We start from the raw sequence: 20,392 nt of genomic DNA on the forward strand, positions 1-20,392 counted from the left end.
TAAAAAGTGTCCCAAAAGTGCCTAAAATTTTAGCCAAAACAACAGGGTCTTTTTAGCAATTTGGGCGAGCTCGGAAAATAAAGTTCGTCAACCTAAAAAAAAGTTGACAAAGTTTTGAATTGGAAATCCGCTCACCCATCGAGAAAATCCTAGAGCCGCCTATGCTTTCACTAGTTTTCCATTAACTAGAAAACAGCTGAAAAAGGACATTGTAGAATTCCGAAAGCTTTCACTCCAGTTGCGAGCATGACAACTTGTTAGAAAACTGTTTTTGGATAGTTTGAACTAGTTTTCGTCATTTTGAAAGTTGAAACAAGGAAAATTTAGTAGTTTTTTCTAGGGCTTCTTGCGGTTCTCCAAATTGGGTTTCAACGGTGTTTAAAACAAGATCATCAAAAATAATTAATTTAATAAATTGATTCAATTTAACTATCATTTTTTTTCAAAATCTAACTTAATAAATTTTCAAGTAACTCAAACAATACATTTTATCAATCAATTTTAAGAAATGAAACAAGTTCTCATTTCGAAAATTCACGTCTCAGACGTTAATGATTTGTCGTTTGGTTTATACTATCAATATAAAAATGGACGTTCAAGGATAACTCTCTTCTTAATAATTGAGATAAATAAATACACTCTAAACACGCGAAGATGTTTCCCCGTTAGACAACATAGTCAATTTCAAATGTCCTTCCTAGTTGCCTCCTCCCCCCTCCTCAAGTTCCCCTTTTTTTGGTTTCTGAAGTCATTTTCCAAGGTTGTCCATTGCCTTGAGCAGGAGCTGGGGGGCTGATGCTCTCATGGCTTCCTTGAAGGGCTGACACTGAAAAAAGAGGACATGGTTCTAGGAGTGGGTTAAATAAATTTGTTTGATCAACTACTGCGAGAAAAGTTTTCAAAACAATGAAGACGAACGTGAATTTCACTTTGGAGGCGATGAAGTGAATCGATGTTTTTATAGCAAATCAAAATTTTGGAAAAAAAAAACGAAACGCGAAAAAAATTTGTAACAAAAGGGATTTATATGACTACCGGCGAGCTGAAAACAAAATTGGTTCTCTTTATTGAAACATCCAGGTTAAAGTCTTTCTTAATTAAGACCATTTATCCACGGGGGAAAGGACCAACACAAGAGCTGTACAGCTCATCACGGCGAACCGCTGTTGTGCCCCTGTTTAAGAATTATATGCAATTTTTTTTGGTTATTTTTCTGGGCTGGGTAATGTTGCTTCACCCTCAAGCAACGAGCACGGATCATGGTGGGCCTCGAACATCCGACCTTTCGCTTGAGAGGCGGAGACGTAACCACTTCACCACCGCTCCCCGACCACTTCACCACCGCTCCCCTTAAGACCTGATGTAAAAGAAATATATAAACTCATTTGATGAAAAAATATCCCAGTATTTCATCTATTGTTTAAAAAAATCTATTGTTCAAATCTAACGAAGTTTTAATTGATGTCAAAATTATTACCATAAAAAAATGTGCAGTTTTAAATCAATTTTTTAGAGCTGAGCCAAATTCCTAAAAGTGAATACAAATTTTAAACTTTACTCCCAATTTTTATTTAAATAGATAATCATTGCTGAATTATTAATAACTATGTTTTATGTTTTTCATCAATAAGTCAGAGCTGTTTCTTGGATAATTTTTTGAGCATTAAATTTGCAAGGTTTCATCAATGAATGAATGCAAGCAATTATTGTTTCTGTCAGAGATGAATCAGCAATATTCCATTAAAGAATCAGAGCGCTTCAATATTGGGTTACCACTGGGACTTGCAATTTCTTTTTTCCTAGGTTCCAAAATTTGAAACAGTTAATTTTTTGTTCCGACTGTCGAAGAAAGTAACGGAACATTTGTGCCTGGGGTAATTTTTTCTTACTCCAGACAATTTTTATGTTCCCAACTAGCAATTTTTGACGAATTATTTGAAAATCCTTAGAAAAATATTGTTGTCTTTACCTGAAACTTCAAAAAAAACATATAGATGTATATTTTATCTGTGATCGATTTTTGCAAATTATGGGGGTTTAAAGCTTGTCAATCAAGCCAATTCGAGACAATTAACGCGCAATGTGTTTCGTGCTATCAACGCGTAAGTGGAGATTTAAATAGTGCTAGAAATTGTACCAATTTGATCTGAGACATGATTCTTAGTCTTTCTTTTACTTTGCTTCATGCAAAAATTATCATTTTGTTTTCTACATAGCGTTTGGGGTGACGATTTTCAGAACACAATCTCTAACGTTTTTTATTTTTTCAATTGTTCATCTTTTCTTCAAAATGAACACTACTCTACAAGGACGTTAAATGGCAGTCAGAACATTCAGGGTTTAGCCGTGATACAAGCAATTTTATATTACGAAATTTATATTACGAAATACGAAATAATTGTGCTCGGGGTGGGTTTGTTTTGTTCAGACAAATTTCGACTTGAGCTTAAGTTTTATTATTGTCTTGAGCTTAAGTTTGAAAAAAAATAATTCACCTGTGATTATTTTTTGTAAAATTAGGGGGGTTTAAAGATTGTCATTTTGGTCAATTTGAGACTTTTAAAGCGCGATATATTTCGCGCTATTAAAGCGTAAGCGGAGAATTAATCCGTCTTAGAAATCGTTTCAAATTGGTTGATAGAAGCTTATTTGCTATAATTGACTTTTTACAAGCAGCGAAATATATCCTTTGTACTTTATATGGCGTGTGGGTGGATGATTTTCATTAAAAACACTTTTAAAAATTTTACAAAAAAATGTTAATACTGCTCCATAAACCTTAAAAGGCAGTCGGAACATTCAGGGCTTCGCCCTGATACGCGCAGTCTTGTTACAATTTATGCTTTTGACATTACACGTCGTGATTCTGTATGACTAGAACAAAAGTACAACAAAAGCTGAAATACAGATGCCTTCTAGGGAATACTTTTCAAGTATATATTTCTCAAGCAAGAAAATCTACAAGTTTTCCTTAACAATTACAGTGGGCGTTGAACAATTCGCCCTAAATTTTTGTTACGCAATGCAGTATTTTGAGAAACATGTTTTACGACAAATTTTTTTTTTCAAATTAAGAACTTTTTGACCAAATCAATCGCTGGTTTACTGCCAATTCATAGGTACTAAAGTAGCACCGAATGAGATCTTTTCCGTTTTTTGTCATGCTAATGCTTCGGTGATTCATCACAGAATTCAGTGATTTTTATACCTGTGGTGAATTGTGGAATTGGCCAAATTCGATAACTAACGCCGATTTTTAACTAAGTGAATTAATCAGTGCGCATATGAAAAAGAATGCAGATAAACTTGACAATTTTTCATGACTGTTTGCTCAGTTTTGCGATTTTGATCTGGATGGCACTGTCAAATCTTTGTTACGGCAAAAAAAGTAAAATTGCTTTCCCATTATTCGAATCAAGTTTTTTTCTTATGTTTTAAATGCAGCCAGAAAAACTTTTAAATGAACACATTCACATTTTTCTACATTTGAAATTGATGAAATTAAATTGTTCGAGGCGTTTTAACTGATATTTTTAAGAAAGTGAACGAAAAATTGATGCTATTTGAAAAATTAGGAAACCCGTGGGCGCAAAAGATGAACTACTCAACTATTTTTTTGTTGTTCCGCTTGAACACTGAGACTTAGATCATTGTATGATCAATTGTTCTCAGAGAAAGAGTTTGTTTTCAGTAAAAAAAAACTATGGTTTTAATTTCCATTTCAATTTTCCATCCAAATCAACTATCCTTTATGCGAAGACCAATGTAATGGGGTTATTCTTTACTAGCGCTTTAACAAGACCAAACGCTCGTCTAAAATGACCTTGAAATGATTTCCAAGCCATATTAATCCACTAAGTACGCGCTAAGCGAATTTATTGGTCCCAATTTTGAAAAAAGTGGAATATTTATGCTTGGCGTGGTTTTAATAAGAACTAAAAGAAGTTTTGGCGGCACTAGTATTTATAGTAGCATATCAGCAACTTCTCAATTGGATAGAAAACTCAAACAAGACTGCTCGTGTCAGGGCGAAGCCCTGAATGTTCCGACTGCCTTTTAAGGTTTATGGAGCAGCAGTAAAAACATAAAAAATTAAATGAATTAAAATAAAATGAAAATTTTTTTTCTAAAATTTGAATTTTTTATGAAAATCATCCCCCCACACGCCATATAAAGTACAAAAAGATAAATTTTGTTCCTTGTAACAAATCAATTATGGCAAATAAGCTTCGTTCAACCAATTTAGAACGATTTATGAGACGGATTAAATCTCCGCTTACGCGTTAACTGCGCGAATTATATCGCGCGTTAATTGTCCCAAATTGGTCGAAATGGCCAAAATGGCAATCTTTAAACCCTCATAACTTTACGAAAAATGATCACAGGTGAAATATCTTTTCAAACGTTAGCTCAGGACAACAATGGCTTTGGAATGATATTAAAAAAATCCGTCAAAAATGGCTAGTTAAAAAGTCGAAATTTGTCTGAAGAAAAAAAAACCCACCCCGAGCACAAATATTCCGTTACTTTCGTATCGAACGTCGGAACAACAAGACTGCTCGTATCAGGGCGAAGCCCTGAATGTTCCGACTGCCTTTTAAGGCTTATGGAGCAGCAGTAATAACATTTAAAAAATTAAATGAAATAAAAAAAAAATGAAAATTTTTTTTTCTAAAATTTGAAATTTTTTATGAAAATCATCCCCCCACACGCCATATAAAGTACAAAAAGATATGGGGGTTTAAAGATTGTCATTTTGGTCAATTTGAGACTTTTAAAGCGCGATATATTTCGCGCTATTAAAGCGTAAGCGGAGAATTAATCCGTCTTAGAAATCGTTTCAAATTGGTTGAAAGAAGCTTATTTGCTATAATTGACTTTTTACAAGCAGCGAAATATATCCTTTGTACTTTATATGGCGTGTGGGTGGATGATTTTCATTAAAAAATTTTTTTATAATTTTAGAAAAAAAAATTTTTCATTTTTTTGTTACATTAAATTTTTTGATGTTAATACTGCTCCATAAACCTTAATCGATTTATGAGGAACGATTTATGAGACGGATTAAATCTCCGCTTACGCGTTAACTGCGCGAATTATATCGCGCGTTAATTGTCCCAAATTGGTCGAAATTGCCAAAATGGCAATCTTTAAACCCTCATAACTTTACGAAAAATGATCACAGGTGAAATATTTTTTCAAACGTTAGCTCAGGACAACAATGGCTTTGGAATGATATTAAAAAAATCCGTCAAAAATGGCTAGTTAAAAAGTCGAAATTTGTCTGAAGAAAAAAAACCCACCCCGAGCACAAATATTCCGTTACTTTTGTATCGAACGTCGGAACAACAAGACTGCTCGTATCAGGGCGAAGCCCTGAATGTTCCGACTGCCTTTTAAGGCTTATGGAGCAGCAGTAATAACATTTAAAAAATTTAATGAAATAAAAAAAAATGAAATTTTTTTTTTCTAAAATTTGAAATTTTTTATGAAAATCATCCCCCCACACGCCATATAAAGTACAAAAAGATAGATTTCGTTCCTTGTAACAAATCAATTATGACAAATAAGCTTCGTCAACCAATTTGGAACGATTTATAAGACGGTTTAAACCTCCGCTTACGCGTTAATAGCGCGAATTATATCGCGCGTTAATTGTCCCAAACTGGTCAAAATGGGCAAAATGGCAATCTTTAAACCCTCATAATTTTATGAAAAATGATCACAGGTGAAATATACCTCAGGACAACAATGAAAAATGATCACAGGTGAAATATACCTCAGGACAACAATACCTTTTGAATGATACAAAAAAATTCCGTCAAAAATGGTCGAAATTTGTCTGAAGAAAAAAAAAACCCACCCCGAGCACAAATATTCCGTTACTTTCGTATCGAAAGTCGGAACAAAAAGTTACGAAATTTACTTTTAGAGATTTTTTGGGAAAAGAAAACATTGTAATCGATTTTATAAAAAAAATCATTTTTCAGAAAATTCTCAGCTAGCGAAGCAAAGGTGTGCTCCAAATGAATCATTCGCTAGATTTTTGATGAAAAAATTTTTTCCACGGCTGGATATGAGAATGTTTTGACATTATAAATACATGTATATTTGAGTTCATTTTACGCTTTGTTTGACAAAAAAGCTACATAAACTGCTGAACAGATTATTCAAGCGCTGGCGAGATCATAGTCAAAATATCCTGACGCTAGTCATATTTCATTGAGATCAAGAGTATTAATTATTGAGCCGCGTTTCTGGTTGTCTGGGTTTTTTGTGGTCTTTACCATTGAACCACGCTTTTTGCGTGAATGAAATCTTTTTGAAGTTTTTATCATGGAACTACACGTTTTCTGCGTGACTGAATTTCATAAAACAGTTCTTAGCATTTATTTTGGCTTTGATATAGAATTAACCGAGGATGCTTTTGGTAAACTGCAATCTGTTGCATTACCACCCAAAAGGTCCCCTTTTTGGAACTGTTTTGAGAGGCCTCAATTTTTGGCTATATATGTAGGTGGGTTTATGGGAAAGCGCGACAAAAAAGCACAGTTTTTATAGTCAGAGCCTTCCAATGAGAGCCTGTTGCTCAATTTTTATAGCCTAATTCGGGTGTGTCCGGTGAGCTCAAAAAATATTCGATTGACTTTAAAACAGGTCGAAAAAATTTTCATTTTTTGAAAATCAAGGCATTTTTCCACCCTGGACCCCGACCCCTTCCACCCCTTATTTCAAGTTTTTTATTATTTTTTTATTTTCACGTTTAACTATGACTACCTGTTTGAAGATACAAGGTGAAGAAAGAATGAAGAATTAATGTGTTCACAATAGTTAGTATGTTCACCATGCCAAGTCTCATTGATTTATGACAATATTATATGAGTTTTTCAAAAGCGAAGTTCAAATGGGCGGCGTTAAAGTCGGAAAAAAAGAAAAAAAATCATCAAGAAAACAACCCTATATAGATGTGACAGTGTAAGTTACCTGGAAAGTGTACACGAATGGGTTGACGATGCTGTTGAGGAAGAAGAATGCATAGACCAGTCTGAGACTCACTTCACAGCCCAGAGGACTGGCCTCATACAGAGCTTCAGTGTCCAGAAAAGCCCACAGCTGGAACTGGATCTAAAACACATGCAATCTCAATGCAAAAAAAATCTTATTGATAGCAAATGCTTATAATCTTTTTATCAAAATTGCCAGAACAGGAAACGCAATGATGATTGAAGATTAGAGCCCATTAGAAAGCATAGTAAATGAATAATATATGAAGTATAAATTTTGTGGGCTGGGTAAGGTTGCCTCATCCTTAAGCAACGAGCATGGATCATGGTGGGCCTCGAACATCCGACCTTTCGATTGAGAGGCGGAGACGCTCCCCATCGCCCTCTAACATGCCAAAATTTTGAATAGTTTGATCAATTGAGCACAAAAAAAAACATTTGAGCTTGCTTTCCTGGGGCGTTACAATCGGAAATAATTCGAAAAAAGTTTTTTTTTGTCTGTTTTTTGGTCTTTTTCTTGGTCACCTGGAATGGTAGGAGACAAACTGCAAATACGGATACCACAATCATCACCAGCTTGGCTGTCCTCTCGTTCCGCTTGCGAGCAGCCACTGCTTGCTGACTCATTCCTGCGCTCGCCCCATTTTTCTGTCGAACCACACACCCCGGATCAGTCCCCGCACAGGACGTTGATAGCTCCAAGTCTGTCTCGACTGAGAGATATGCTGCTCCATTTCTATAGTAGAAACTGAATTGAAAGCGGTTGATCAAATGTATTGATTATCTATTCATAAAAATATAAAATTCGGTATCTCAAATTTATTATTTGATATACCGAATGTTTTGACCAACTCGTCCAATTTGCGTATGTTTTTGACAGTCTCGGCTGATTTCAGTTATTCTTCGACTTTCTTGACGAAAAAAAGTGCTCGATGTTGCTACACCCAAGCCTACATGTTTCGACCATCTCAACTGAATGTGGGTATTTTTCTACTTTCAACTACCAACATAAGATATCCAAAAATAAATGTTTGTATTTATGTTTGGTATTTTTTAGCCAATCTCTTGACCCTATTCAACTTTTAGATAATTAAAAAGACAAAATGAATTCCCACAAACCATTCATACACATTTTCTATGATATTAATCAAAGTTCTGATCTTCAATCTTTTTGACACTGTGCAGAACTTAGTGTTGTAAAGATGCAATTTCGATAAAATTATCTGAAAGTTTCTCGAATTTACTGGTGTAAGCAGAGTATCAGATTTAGTGGGAAACTCCCTTTCCTCCTCGCCAGCCAAAAAATTTCCTCTTTCTTACGATTGTATAACATCCATTTTTTGCTGACGTACTCTTGAATATTCTAAAGGTATTTATTTTTTGCTGACGAATATTCTAAAGGTATCTAATCAATTTTTTGCTGACGTACTTTTAAATGTTTTAAAAGTCGTCGACGCCAATATTTAATATTTTTAAGGAAGTAACACGCGCCGAAAAAAACGCAGATACAATGTTTTTTCTAACTTTTGCCAACGGCCCAAAAATTCTTTCCAAAAAAGATCTTTTTAGTGTTCTGGAAGAGTTCGGAAAATGAAATTGAATTCTTCCATAATATTTGCCATAAATTTCCAAAGTTCTCGTATCTGAATTTTTCAATGACTTAAGCATCAGTTTATTGTTCCGACTTTCGTAACGAAAGTAACGGAATATTTGTGCTCAGGAGGGTTGTTTTTTTTCAGACAAATTTCGAATTTTTAACTAGCCAATTTTGACGGAAATTTTTATATCATTCAAAAGGTATTGTTGTCTTGAGCTTAATTTTGAAATGATATTTCACCGGTGATATTTTCTTGTAAAGTTATGGGGGTTGAAATATTTCCATATCGGCCCATTTGGGACAAAAAAACGCGCAATATATTTTTGCGCTATTAACGCGAAAGCGCAGATTTAATCCGTCTTAGAAATCGCTCTCTTAATTCGTTGAACGAGGCTGATTTGCCATATTTAATATGTTTCAAGGAGCGAAACATGTCATTTTGCACACATATGACGCCTGGGGTTATGATTTTCACAAAAAAATATCCTCTAATTTTTTACATCTTTTTTCAAGCTATTACTGCTCTATAGACCTTAAAAGGCAGTTGGAACATTCAAGGCTTCGCCCTGATACGAAACGTTTTGTTTTGATTCGATTTTGCTCGATTTCATATCAATTTTGGTCAAACTTGTTGTTTCACGCACAAAATTTTCATGCTCAAAAGCTTTCTTAAAAAAACTAGAATATTCCTTCAATGTTTTCGAAAAAAGTTTTCGAAAAATTTCGTCGCCGTGTTTTTTTAAGTCAACGAAACAGATTTTCCGAGCTCTCGCAAAACACTAAAAATATCCTGTTTTGGTCAAATTTTCTGCACTGCAGGCCCATTTTGAACAAAAATAGAGCGTTTTTTTGGCGCGCGCTCCTTCCTCAAAATTAATGTATATATCAGCGCCAAAGGCGCTTTTAGAAAAATTTTAGGGTCCTTCAGCCAAAAATGTATATCTCAAATGGTACAAACAAGGGGGACACTTAATGTCGGCAGGGGGTCGAATCCCTGAGGACGATAGCGTTCGCCCCCATCGCCCCCCCTAAATCCGCCCCTGTATCAATCAAGATCCTTTAAAGACGAGTGAAAGGATCAGGGTGGATCCAGGATTTTCTTCAGGGGGGCGAATTTTTTTGGAAAATTTTTAAAAACTTTCCCGAGGTTTTTTTGGTCAATCAAATTGATGTTTCCAGCTCTCCGAAATCATTATAAAGATCTCATTTTGACCAACATTTTTGCACCGCAGGCAAATAAAAAAAAACAGGCCAAAAAACGCGTGTTTAGGCAAATTTGGATGTTTTTAACCAAAGAAGGCGCGTTTAGAAGGCGCTTTTAGATAGTTTTGAGCGTCGGTGTCATAGGTTAGTACTGAATGTCATAGGTTAGTACCAAAAGGGGGGACCCTTTAGGTTGACAGTAAAACTGGATGTCATAGGTTAGTACCAAAAGGGGGGACCCTTTAGGTCGACAGTGGGTCAGATCCCTAAGAAAATGGCGTATGCACCGCCATCCCGCCCCCTAAATCCGGCCCTGAAAAGGATCGTCACACAAGCTGTTCAACTTTTTACGGAGAGTCGCTGCTGATTTTAAGCCCCGGGTTTTGATTTACATGCAATGTTTTTGCTTATTTTGTTGATAAGTTTTAAATTAAGATTTCAATTAAACTCACTGGTTATAAGTGGGGCCATCATTTTTTCTATCAGTCGAGGAAGTCGCATTCGTGTTTTTGATCATCAGGCAGGCAGGGGAGGGATTTTTTGCAACTGGCGACTTTTTCTTAGTGGCAATATTGTCATTGTTGTTGTTATTGTTATTATAACTGCTGTTGTTTGCTGCAGTGATAGTGGCCGAGTGTTTCTTCTGTTCTCTCTCTTTTAGGGTGGTGAGTATTTTGTGGTATAGACCAACGACCATGCTAAGTGGGACCACATATGTGAACAGGAAAGTAACCACTGCCCACATTTTCATTGCTACAACACATGTATTTTTACTAACAAACATTATTCAGCAATTAAGAAATTCTGATTTTTTTGAAAACTGAAAAAAATGATATATCTTTGATAAAAAACTGTCAATTGATTCTAAAAAAGTTGGCTAATCAAACTATCTGAAATTATTAACAAAGTGGAATGATCATCGTAAGAACATTTCAGTTTTGAGGGGGCTTTGAAAATAAATTTTGAAAATTATCGACAAAATTATCTAATTGGTGGCGTAGTTTATGATATGAAATCTCCAGTTTTTAAAGCCACATTTGAGTGAATGAAGTTGTTCGTTATACGCCTCCCACTACAATCCTCCGCCCTGGAGAAAACCCCAGATCTGCACCTGGTTGGAATTAATTGCATGTATTTTGGCATGTACTTGTGCGAGCTTATTTAAATGTCTCTATAGTCTTAATTAGAAAGAAGGCTGAAAGGGGCTTACCTGAGTTGGGTGGTAGTAGTGTGGAGAGAATTCTGTCGTAGGAGGACCACTTGATGGCACAAGTGTTCATGAGGGAGTCTGAGTAGATGTATCCAGTGAAGAAGTGGGGCAGAGAGACCAGGGCAGCCACCAGCCAAACCACACCCAACACACGCACACAGTTACGTGCATTCCTACAAACAAAAAACCTAGCATAAAAATTCTATAAAAACTTTCTCGGTGTCGAGAAAAAGTACCCACTACACGCACCCAATACGTGCATTCCTCTACAGGAAAAGAAACAGAACAAAAAGTTAAAAAATAACAATCTCAGTGTCGAAAAATCACCCAACACACGCACGCCGTTACACGCATTCCTAAAAACAAAAAGAAACATCAGAAAAATTTCTATAAAAATTTTCTCAATTTTGAGAAAAAATACCCAACACACGAACCCAATACGTGTATTCCACAAAAATAAAGAGAGGAAAAAGTTCCAAAAAACAGTCTCATTGTGAGTTGCGCGCATTCCTACACACACAAAAAAAAACATAAAACAAAATTTTGTAAAAACATTCTCAGTATCAAGAAAAAACATTTAATGGTTCTCAAGCATGTCATTTCAAATAATGTCAAAATATAGTGTCTTTAGGAGCAAAAAAAAAGATATTTTTTGACGATTAACTTCAACGAAGCTGCTACTACGAAGAAGTTCTTAAAGCTTGATTTTGAAAGTTTCCGTTTTCAGACTAAACGGCACGCAAATTGCGAGTGACACGATGCAAGTTTGAAAAATGTCATTTTGATTTTTGGATTAACTTAGCTGCTATTACATTTCAATTAACAATTTTTTTCCACATTATTTGCCCGTCATTGCATAAAATTAAAGTTAGATTTTTTTAACTTATTTTTTTTATTGTTGTGGTCGGAACATTCTGCGCTTTGGATTAACTGTCTATCATTTTAAAGTTTGTTGATCGAAAATAAGAAAATATGAAAGGAGAGATTATTCGCTGAACTTGGAAAAACAGTAAGACCTGAGACACATTTACGACCCGATTTTATGTGGTATTGGTATGAATTATAGTTATATCAGTAGGTCTTTGAAGCATTCAAAAATTTATTAGAAACTTATAATATGCATAGAACACAGACTGATTGATAAACACAAATTTTTTTTTTAAGAAAATGTAACAAAATGTTTCAAAACCCTTTCATTACGCTAAACAAACAATTTTGTCGCGGAATACGCAAGGTTGCTAATTTTTTGATCGTCTTTGCCGTTTTGGAATCCACGCACGAACAGATAGAAAAAAAAAAATTTGCCTAAACTAGCTCCAAAAACCAGCAAACATGTGCAATTCGCAATAAACTTTGAGAGGTCCGAAAATTTTGTGGAATCCACAAACAATGTATTTTCATTACCTTAAAAATTTTAGTTTAAGGGTATCCTCTTACGTTTGCAGAATCTGCTTACAATTTGAGAAATCTTTTTTCATCATTATTTATATACATTACAAATTTGTGAATTCCTCTTACATTAGCTGAAGCAGCTTACAATTTGCTGAATAAGCTTTTATTTGCGGAACCAAAATAATAGCCATACTTGTTTGTTGCGGAATCCGCAAATAAAATTAATGCGCCAAAAATAATAATCTTACAGGAACTTCTACGCAGAATACACAAATATTCGTAGATGGAATCCACTTACAAGGTGTAACAAGTTTACAGACTCGTCTCTGGCTTCCAGTGAGCTACAGATGTCCAATTGAGCGCCTACCCATTAATTTGAACTCTTAATATTTTTCTAAAGAGACTTGGAGTTTCAAAAAAAGCTCATTTTTTCTAGAACTGCCTAGAACAATCATTCTTTCTCAAACAATTCAATTTGAACTTTTGAAAAATCTGACCGATTTTTTACAAAGATTTTAAAAAAGTTTTCGTCGTTTTGAAAACCAGACTTTCGATTAGAACAGATTTCAATTAGCAGGATTTTTTTTGAGACAATGTGGCACAATAAACAAAAATATTCATCAAAATAACTTTGAAACGATATTTAAGTTAAGCATTTTTCAAAGTATTAAGGTGAGCTTGTTTGAAACGCATAAGTTGAGCAGAAGCAAAACAAAATCGAGAAAAAAAAACTATTTCAAAAAGAAAATTTGCAAACGTTGGGTAAGCAGAAGACTGTATGGCTAGTTGAAGCATTTTAAATTTGAGCGTTATCGTTAAACAATCATAACTCGATATAATAAATCCAATTTTGAAAGACTTTTTATATTTTCAGATAGACTTTATTGACGTTGAAACCATCAGCTTCACTTATGATTATTCCTATTCAGTCATAACATTTGGAATAATTTTTCCAGCTACATCGCTCGGGTACTATAATATTAGGTTTTTCGATTTAACTATGATACCATTTCTAAACGCGAAAAAAAATGAAAGATAAGAGCTGGCAAAAACAGAAAAAAAAATTCAAAATTTTTAACCCCAAACAAATTTTCCTTCTATCAGAAAAAAATCAATAATATAGCCATTCAAACTATTAAGGGTTCAGACTAATACAAGTATTATCAATTTTTTTAGGTTACAATCAGTGGCTTTATTAGATTTTTCTGAAGGACGCAGGTTTTCTTTTGAAAATTGTCCATTATTTTTTTTGTTAATTGCATGGCTTAAAACTTTTTTATATTAGGCTGGCAAACATTTTATTCACAAGTTTTTCAAATAAAGTGGCAACTTTTGAAAAGATAACTTTTTTCAGAAAAGTTTCGGAAATCACTTTTGTCACACAGAAATGTCTCGAAGCGTTTGTTTCCCTTAATTCAGAGAAAGCTCAAAAGTGAGTGAATTATAATATCATACCAATGCTTTTTCAGAGGTGATTCACATCTGAAAAGTTTTTAAAAAAATGTTTGGGTCTTGAGAAAAACTGGTTTAGATTTTTTCGTTTTTGAAACAAAGTGAGATTGAGAAATTTGACTGGAAGTTTTCTTCACATTTGAACATACTAAAACTTTAACAATGGTTGGCTATTAATTACCACTCATTCATTCATTTTTTACTAATTCACTTTTTGCTTTCAAAAAAACATTATAATTTTTATTAATATTTTCTTTTCAACTAAAGTGGTCAGAACCTTATGTGCTATTTGCATGGCAATCGGTTATACTTTTAAATTTTTGGTGCTCACATAGGTGGAATCAAACTATAACTTTATACGACTAATTGTTTGTAGTAATTTATCTCGAATTTTATTTCAACCATCTTTTCTTTGTTATAAGAAAGACAGCGACCTTTTTTAGTTAACCAGCCAGAAGCCTAACCTGGAGGTTAATTATTTAAGATTAAATGAACTATGGCTATCTTACAAGAGCTAACCTTGAAAATTGCAGCGCACCTGCGATTTCAACCCGCAATCATATGGTTGCTGGGCACCATCACTACCGATGCGCCACAACGCCACTTCTTAGCAGACAGCATGCGTTCAAAAATACCATACTTGAGTCTACGTTGTCTAACTTCAAAAATCTTAGCCTCAGCTTACGTTCATTCATGCAACGTGCCAGACAGCGCATTAATCCATATTGATTTAAAAAGCAATTGATTACAAGGCGGGGATAAAATTGAAGAATCCGGTTTATCTCCGTTCACCTGAGGTAATCCAAACGGATGTTTGAAATAATTAATCAATTTGTAAGACATTTCCTTGATTGGCATTTTTCAGCACTGCTTGAAGTTTGTTCATGCTTGAGATATAATAGATTTTTGAAAGGAAGCTTAAAAATTAATCTATGAAGCATCTAGTTTTTTTACTCTGACTTTTTGCATGCAGGTTCTTTTTGTGTACCGCATTAACCCTCGAGAAAAAGATAACAATGTTGATAAATCCAAGGCCGTCCCTCAATTAGTTGGCGTTTTATCATTTTGTGGCCAAGTATTGGATATTTAACTTGTTGGCGGAGCTTATTTGTAGCCAATTGAGATGAAGAAGATTCAAGTAGTTCTTAAATTTGCCACCATGAAAAAATCGATTGTTTTTTTTCCCACCCAACTCAAATGCTTTTTAGTGGGAAGTCTGAATATTTAATTTCAGAGCTTTCAATTTCATGAATAGGAGAGCTTTCCTGCTATATCCTATTCAAATCGCCATAAAAAATGGAATTGGATTCAGGAATTTATTATTCATATCACGTTTGGACTAAAGAAACCAATTTGGGCAATATATTGGGCAAGCAATCAAGAGAAGCGAACTATAACTAGATCTCACATGAAAACTCTTAGAATTTCAAGACGCTGCAATTATTCATAGGGAGGTTTCAGAAATATTTGATATTTGTTTCCTTATTAAATCAATCTATTAATAAAACACAACTGAAGTACAACCTTCCTTTTTCTGAATTTAATCCCGTTAAAATGAATAATAATAATTGTAGTTCCTGCGAATCGCAGATGGGCTATCAGTACGCCTTAACAGTCCTGTAGAGGATAGTCCATTTGTAATATCTCCCCACATTCCAGACAGTGTTATTTTGCTGAGCGAAGCAGTTTTTTTTGCGTCCAGAACTTTTACGTGGTACCACTATTGCAGCCAAATTTGGTCAGGTTTTGGTAGACCTGAAGCTGGAGGTCAAGTGAGAGCTTGTCCTCACACACTATCATTTCCATGGCATGGGATCGAATACACGATCTGACGATTTCAAAGTGAACACCTTACCACTGTGCTAAGTGCCTCCTTAAATTATTTTTTTTAAAATCATTTTTAAAGTCTTACATAAAAATTTCAAAGGTGAAATAAAAACAACCGCTTTCATGAAAATAGCTTATTGTTCTCATCACACAAATTTCTTAGAACATTTTTGTTGAAAACGAAAAAATAAATAAAATTTTAGACTTTTCGTTATTCTAAGTAGCATGATAGGGAGGATATCAAGTAAGCTTGCTTAACTTGTTGTTGATAGTTCCAATTTTCGAAAAAAAAAGTGACGGGAAATTTGTGCTCGGGATGTTTTTTTCTCCAAACAAGAATTTCGACTTTTTAACTAACATTTTTTGACAAACTTTTTAAATCATTCGAAAGGTATTGTTGCCTTGCGCTCTAATTCAGAAAAATGTGTCTCTTGTGATTGCTTTTTGTGAAGTTATGGAGGTTTAAAGATTGCCAATTTGGAATAATTAACGCGCAGTTTTGTGCTATTAACGCTTAAGCGGAGATTTTATCCGTCTAAGAAATCTTTCCAAATTGAATTATTGGAGGCATGCTATTTGATCTATTTACTGTTTAGCTATATGCTAAAAGTAATATATTGTATTTATAAGCAAAGATTGCGGGGAAATTGTTTTTTTAAAGTTCCATCAATTTTTATCTAAACGAATACTTCTCCATAGACAGTGAAATGCCGTCGGAATGTTCAGCTTTTCGCCTTGACACGATCAGTTTTGCATGTCTTGAATAACATTGAAAATTGAGATTTTGTATGTCTGACTTGATCTTGTTAACGAGCCGCTCTTTTTTGCACTAGAGAGTTGAAAAAACAAGATCAGTGTTTTAAATAATAATTGAATAAATAATTGCGACTGATGCGGTTTTAGTATAAAAACATAATAAGAAATCAAATCAAGGTATTTTGGCATATAATTATGCGTGAAAACTATCACTCGAACCTATCTCCTATAGCTGGTTAAACCATGAGTTACACAGTCACGGGACATAAAACTTTAGTTTTCAAGTTGATTTTTATTTCGTAGCTGTTCAAGTTTTTTGTATTCTTTTTTATTGAAAGGAAACCTAAAAGAGGGCTTAATTTGTATCCTTACTTTTCCAACTATCAATTTTTAGTCCAGAATTTCAAACTGCTTTGGCTGATTACAGAATTTTTTGCCCTACGTACACCTCTCCGACGCCGAAGGGTCAAAAACACCTCGAAAAAAATTTTATAAATTTTTTTCTCAGCTGTTTTTTTTTTTTAAAATAACAGTTGTATCCACCATATATAAATTTTCTAAATGTGAATCTTCAGTAGTTGACAAGAAAACTGCGGAAACGTGAAAAAAATTTCATTCAACATATCAATTGTCAGCGAAAACTGGTAGTTTTCATATCCCGTGACTGTAGAAGAAAGTTAATAAATAAATAGACATTTTTTTACAAAATTAATTTGTCAAAGCAAGAAAAACTCCAATTCATTTTGAAATTCAGTTTTTAATTTTTAAAAGCTTGTACATATCTCCCAGCCCAAGCAGCTTAAAGTCAAAATTGGGCCGATTTGGAGCAATTCAATACATAACTTGCCCTTTTTTGCTCAAAATAGGCCCAATTTTGACTTCAAACTGCTCAGACATAGAGATATAAATAAAATATCAAAAATCTGATATGCTAAAATGTCTGTCGTCCTATTTGAGGAAACTTTTTTTTTACTGTACTGCTTGACTCGCATTAGCTCTTTTTGATTACATAATCGTGTGATATTCTCGCATTAGCTCCTTTTGACTACAAACAAGGCTTCAAATGGTTTTTGAATTTTCTAATTTTTCTCAAAAAAATGTTTATCGTACAATTTCATATATGAAAGTTAAAGATAAGCTTTTTTCGAAGAAATTTAAAATCGTGTTTTTGATAGTTAAATACTCTTTGCCATTGAAAGCCTTCAACAACTTCATATGTAATAAACCACACATGTTTTTAGAGTTTTTTGAAGAGAAAAATTCTATAACAAAAAGCTTATCATACAATTTTCATCCATGAAAATTGTATAATAAGCATTTTTTCATCCAAAATTTTTTCATCATATTTTACATGACCAGAAAGCTTTAAATGGCCAAATAGAATAAAAAGGTGTATTAACAATTTTTTAAACAGTTTTTAAACTTTTGATGAAAATTGTATGACAAGCATTTTTTTCATAGACGCCATATATGAAATTGTATGACAAGGGTTTTCTTTCTATGGACGTCAACCCGGGTAATCGTGTGATATTCTCGCATTAGCTCCTTTTGATTACATAATATGTGATGTAATGGCTGGTGTACTTGCCTGTAGTTGATGGACTCTATGGGCCGGACAACTGCCAAGTACCTGTCAATGGTCATGGCCACTATGGTGTAAATGGACACAAACACCATCAGGGTCTGGTACATCAGAAACATCTACAAACAGCAATTATGAAAATAGCATAATAAACCCTCTCCGAAATGTCTCAGGTCGTGATATGTGTGCGAGTGTGGTTCGAACATAAGTGGAGACTTATATGATAGTTTTGTATTTAAGTCTAATAACATAGCCTCACTCAGAGCGTAGTTTTTTTATTTAAAACGTTTTTGTGATATTTTCCGAAAAATTCTGTAACTTTTCTCATTTTTCCTGCTTCGAAAAGCGTAGTTTGAGCGCAGTTTTAGACTAGCGTAGTTTGAGGTACAGGCGCACAGGTGTGACAATTAGGGACCTATTATATATTTTCAAGGGACCCAACTATCATACTTGTGCCAAGTTTAAGATAAGCGTAGTATGGAATCATTCAGAGCTAGTTTTTTCTATTCAAAACCTTAGTGTGATAGTCATATCTAGCATTATAAATTTTCCTTCTCAGGTTCAGAGTTTTTTCCAGGCTGTCGCCACTAAATTAATTTACAGGCTTTTGCAATTAATTCTCAGACTATCGCAACCATAATGTGCTGATATGTGCCCAAATCGTCCGCGTCTATAAAACCCTACACCGAATATGAAATTTAGGTCACAGAATGAAATTCTTTCGGCTAGTCATAAAAAAAACTGAAGGTAATCGCAGAACTCGACCGGGTAAAGCTTTCTTTTTGTCAGTCATTTTTTGTAGATATTTGAGTGCTTTTACTTTTGAGGAAGTAGAAAATACCCCTTTGCTTAAGCATATCAAATTATGACCAACCCCCCCCCCCCCCCCCTCACTCTCTCAGCTCTGGTCGTCTCAATTCTGTCCTTGAATAATAAATTTGAGAGGGAAGCGCGGCGCAGAAACTACGTGATGATTTTGTCGAAAACTTCCGAAAAAGCTCAAAAACGACCCCCCCCACCCAAAAAAAACCGGGAACTAATATGGCAAAGATGATATTTCTGGGGTTTCAGCAGAACTCGAAATTTCAAAAAACCTCAAAAATTTTCAAACCCTCCACTGCCAAAAAGTTTTGCGCGCGCCATTGTAAGGGCCGTATACACTATTTAACGGCGCTGATGGTGGAAAGTTCTCCTCAACATTTCACAAGTTGCACAAATTATCTTTTTGGGTTCTCAATTCTGACAATGAAACTTTGTTGACCTTTAGCCAGGGGCGGATTTAGGGGGGGGTGGGGCGGGGGGAGTAGACGCTCTTTTCCCTCAGGGATTCGACCCCCTGCCGACCCAAAGGGTCCCCCCTTTGACACTTTTTCAGAAATCCATTTTTGGCCGACCGACCCTAAATTTCTTCGGCGCTAATATATACTAACTTTGAGGGGGAGCGCGCGCCAAAAAACGCGATTTTTTTGTCAAAATTTGGTCGACCTACAAAAAAAAGGTCGTCAAAATTTTGGAATTTTTTTTGAAAATCCGCCCCCCCTCGAGAAAATCCTAGATCCGCCCCTGCCTTTAGCCTATTTTCTGTTGCTTTAGAAAAATGCGGCCAATTTCCAAAAAAATTTACTAACAATAGCTTTTTTCTTAGATGCTCCCTTGTTGAATAAAATATAATCCGAAAATTAAGCAAAAAAAATGAAACTTCTGCCCTATTGTATAAAAACAAAGTGATATAATGTCATGGCTCAGTTTTTTTAAGTTAGACACCTGATTAGATGGTTTCTTCTTCCTTCTGAACCAATTCGTTTTTAAATCCATGATTTTATTGCCAAGAAAATCGAATAAAAAGACACTGATATTCATACATTTTTTTCAAATCAAATTCTTGCTAAACACATTGTCAGATGAAAGGGGCTTTTCTTTTATACAGCTCAAATTTGATTTTTTTCACACTTTGAAAATTGGATAAAAATGCTCTAGTCTGATTGGTTGTAAATACTTCCAGCCAATTAAAATTTGTTTAGATTTTCATTGAAAACACTGGTTCAATTACCGAAAATTTTGTTAACTTTAGACCGCATAACAGAAAAAAAACCCGATGAAAATAGTGTAGCAGATAGCTTGAAGCTCAGGAACATAGAGTTTCAGGTCCTGACCGGGGCTTGTTTTTTTTTTCATTTCGCATGAATTGAAAAAATCAGTTTTATTCAAAATTATTTGCTTGTAATTTTTAATAAAACAATTTTCATATAAAAGCCAGTGTAACACATTGCACTTTCCCGTAATGAAGCAAAATAGGAAAACTTAATTTTTGTTCTTTTTAAATTAGTTCTTCACATTTCCAAGTTGCATTGTTGCTTTCAAATTGGATC

At 34.5% G+C, this 20,392-nt stretch overlaps 1 protein-coding gene across 5 annotated transcripts in view; it reads right to left on the reverse strand.

Moving 5' to 3' along the window:
* Window positions 1-479: 479 nt before the first annotated feature.
* LOC134841451 (tyramine receptor Ser-2-like) overlaps window positions 480-20,392 on the reverse strand; it is a 76,477-nt gene continuing 56,564 nt past the window's right edge. For all 5 annotated transcript variants that reach the window (XM_063857450.1, XM_063857451.1, XM_063857452.1 and 2 more), the window contains exons 4-9: window positions 18,030-18,142; window positions 11,015-11,187; window positions 10,257-10,557; window positions 7,530-7,740; window positions 6,985-7,125; window positions 480-826 (exon numbers count right to left, since the gene is read on the reverse strand). In XM_063857450.1, the coding sequence (XP_063713520.1) occupies window positions 749-826; window positions 6,985-7,125; window positions 7,530-7,740; window positions 10,257-10,557; window positions 11,015-11,187; window positions 18,030-18,142 (1,017 nt within the window). In that variant the 3' untranslated portion in view covers window positions 480-748. The remainder of the gene's footprint in view (window positions 827-6,984; window positions 7,126-7,529; window positions 7,741-10,256; window positions 10,558-11,014; window positions 11,188-18,029; window positions 18,143-20,392) is intronic.

Source organism: Symsagittifera roscoffensis, chromosome 3 (assembly GCF_963678635.1).
Source record: "Symsagittifera roscoffensis chromosome 3, txSymRosc1.1, whole genome shotgun sequence".
Taxonomy (NCBI): Eukaryota; Metazoa; Xenacoelomorpha; order Acoela; family Convolutidae; genus Symsagittifera; species Symsagittifera roscoffensis.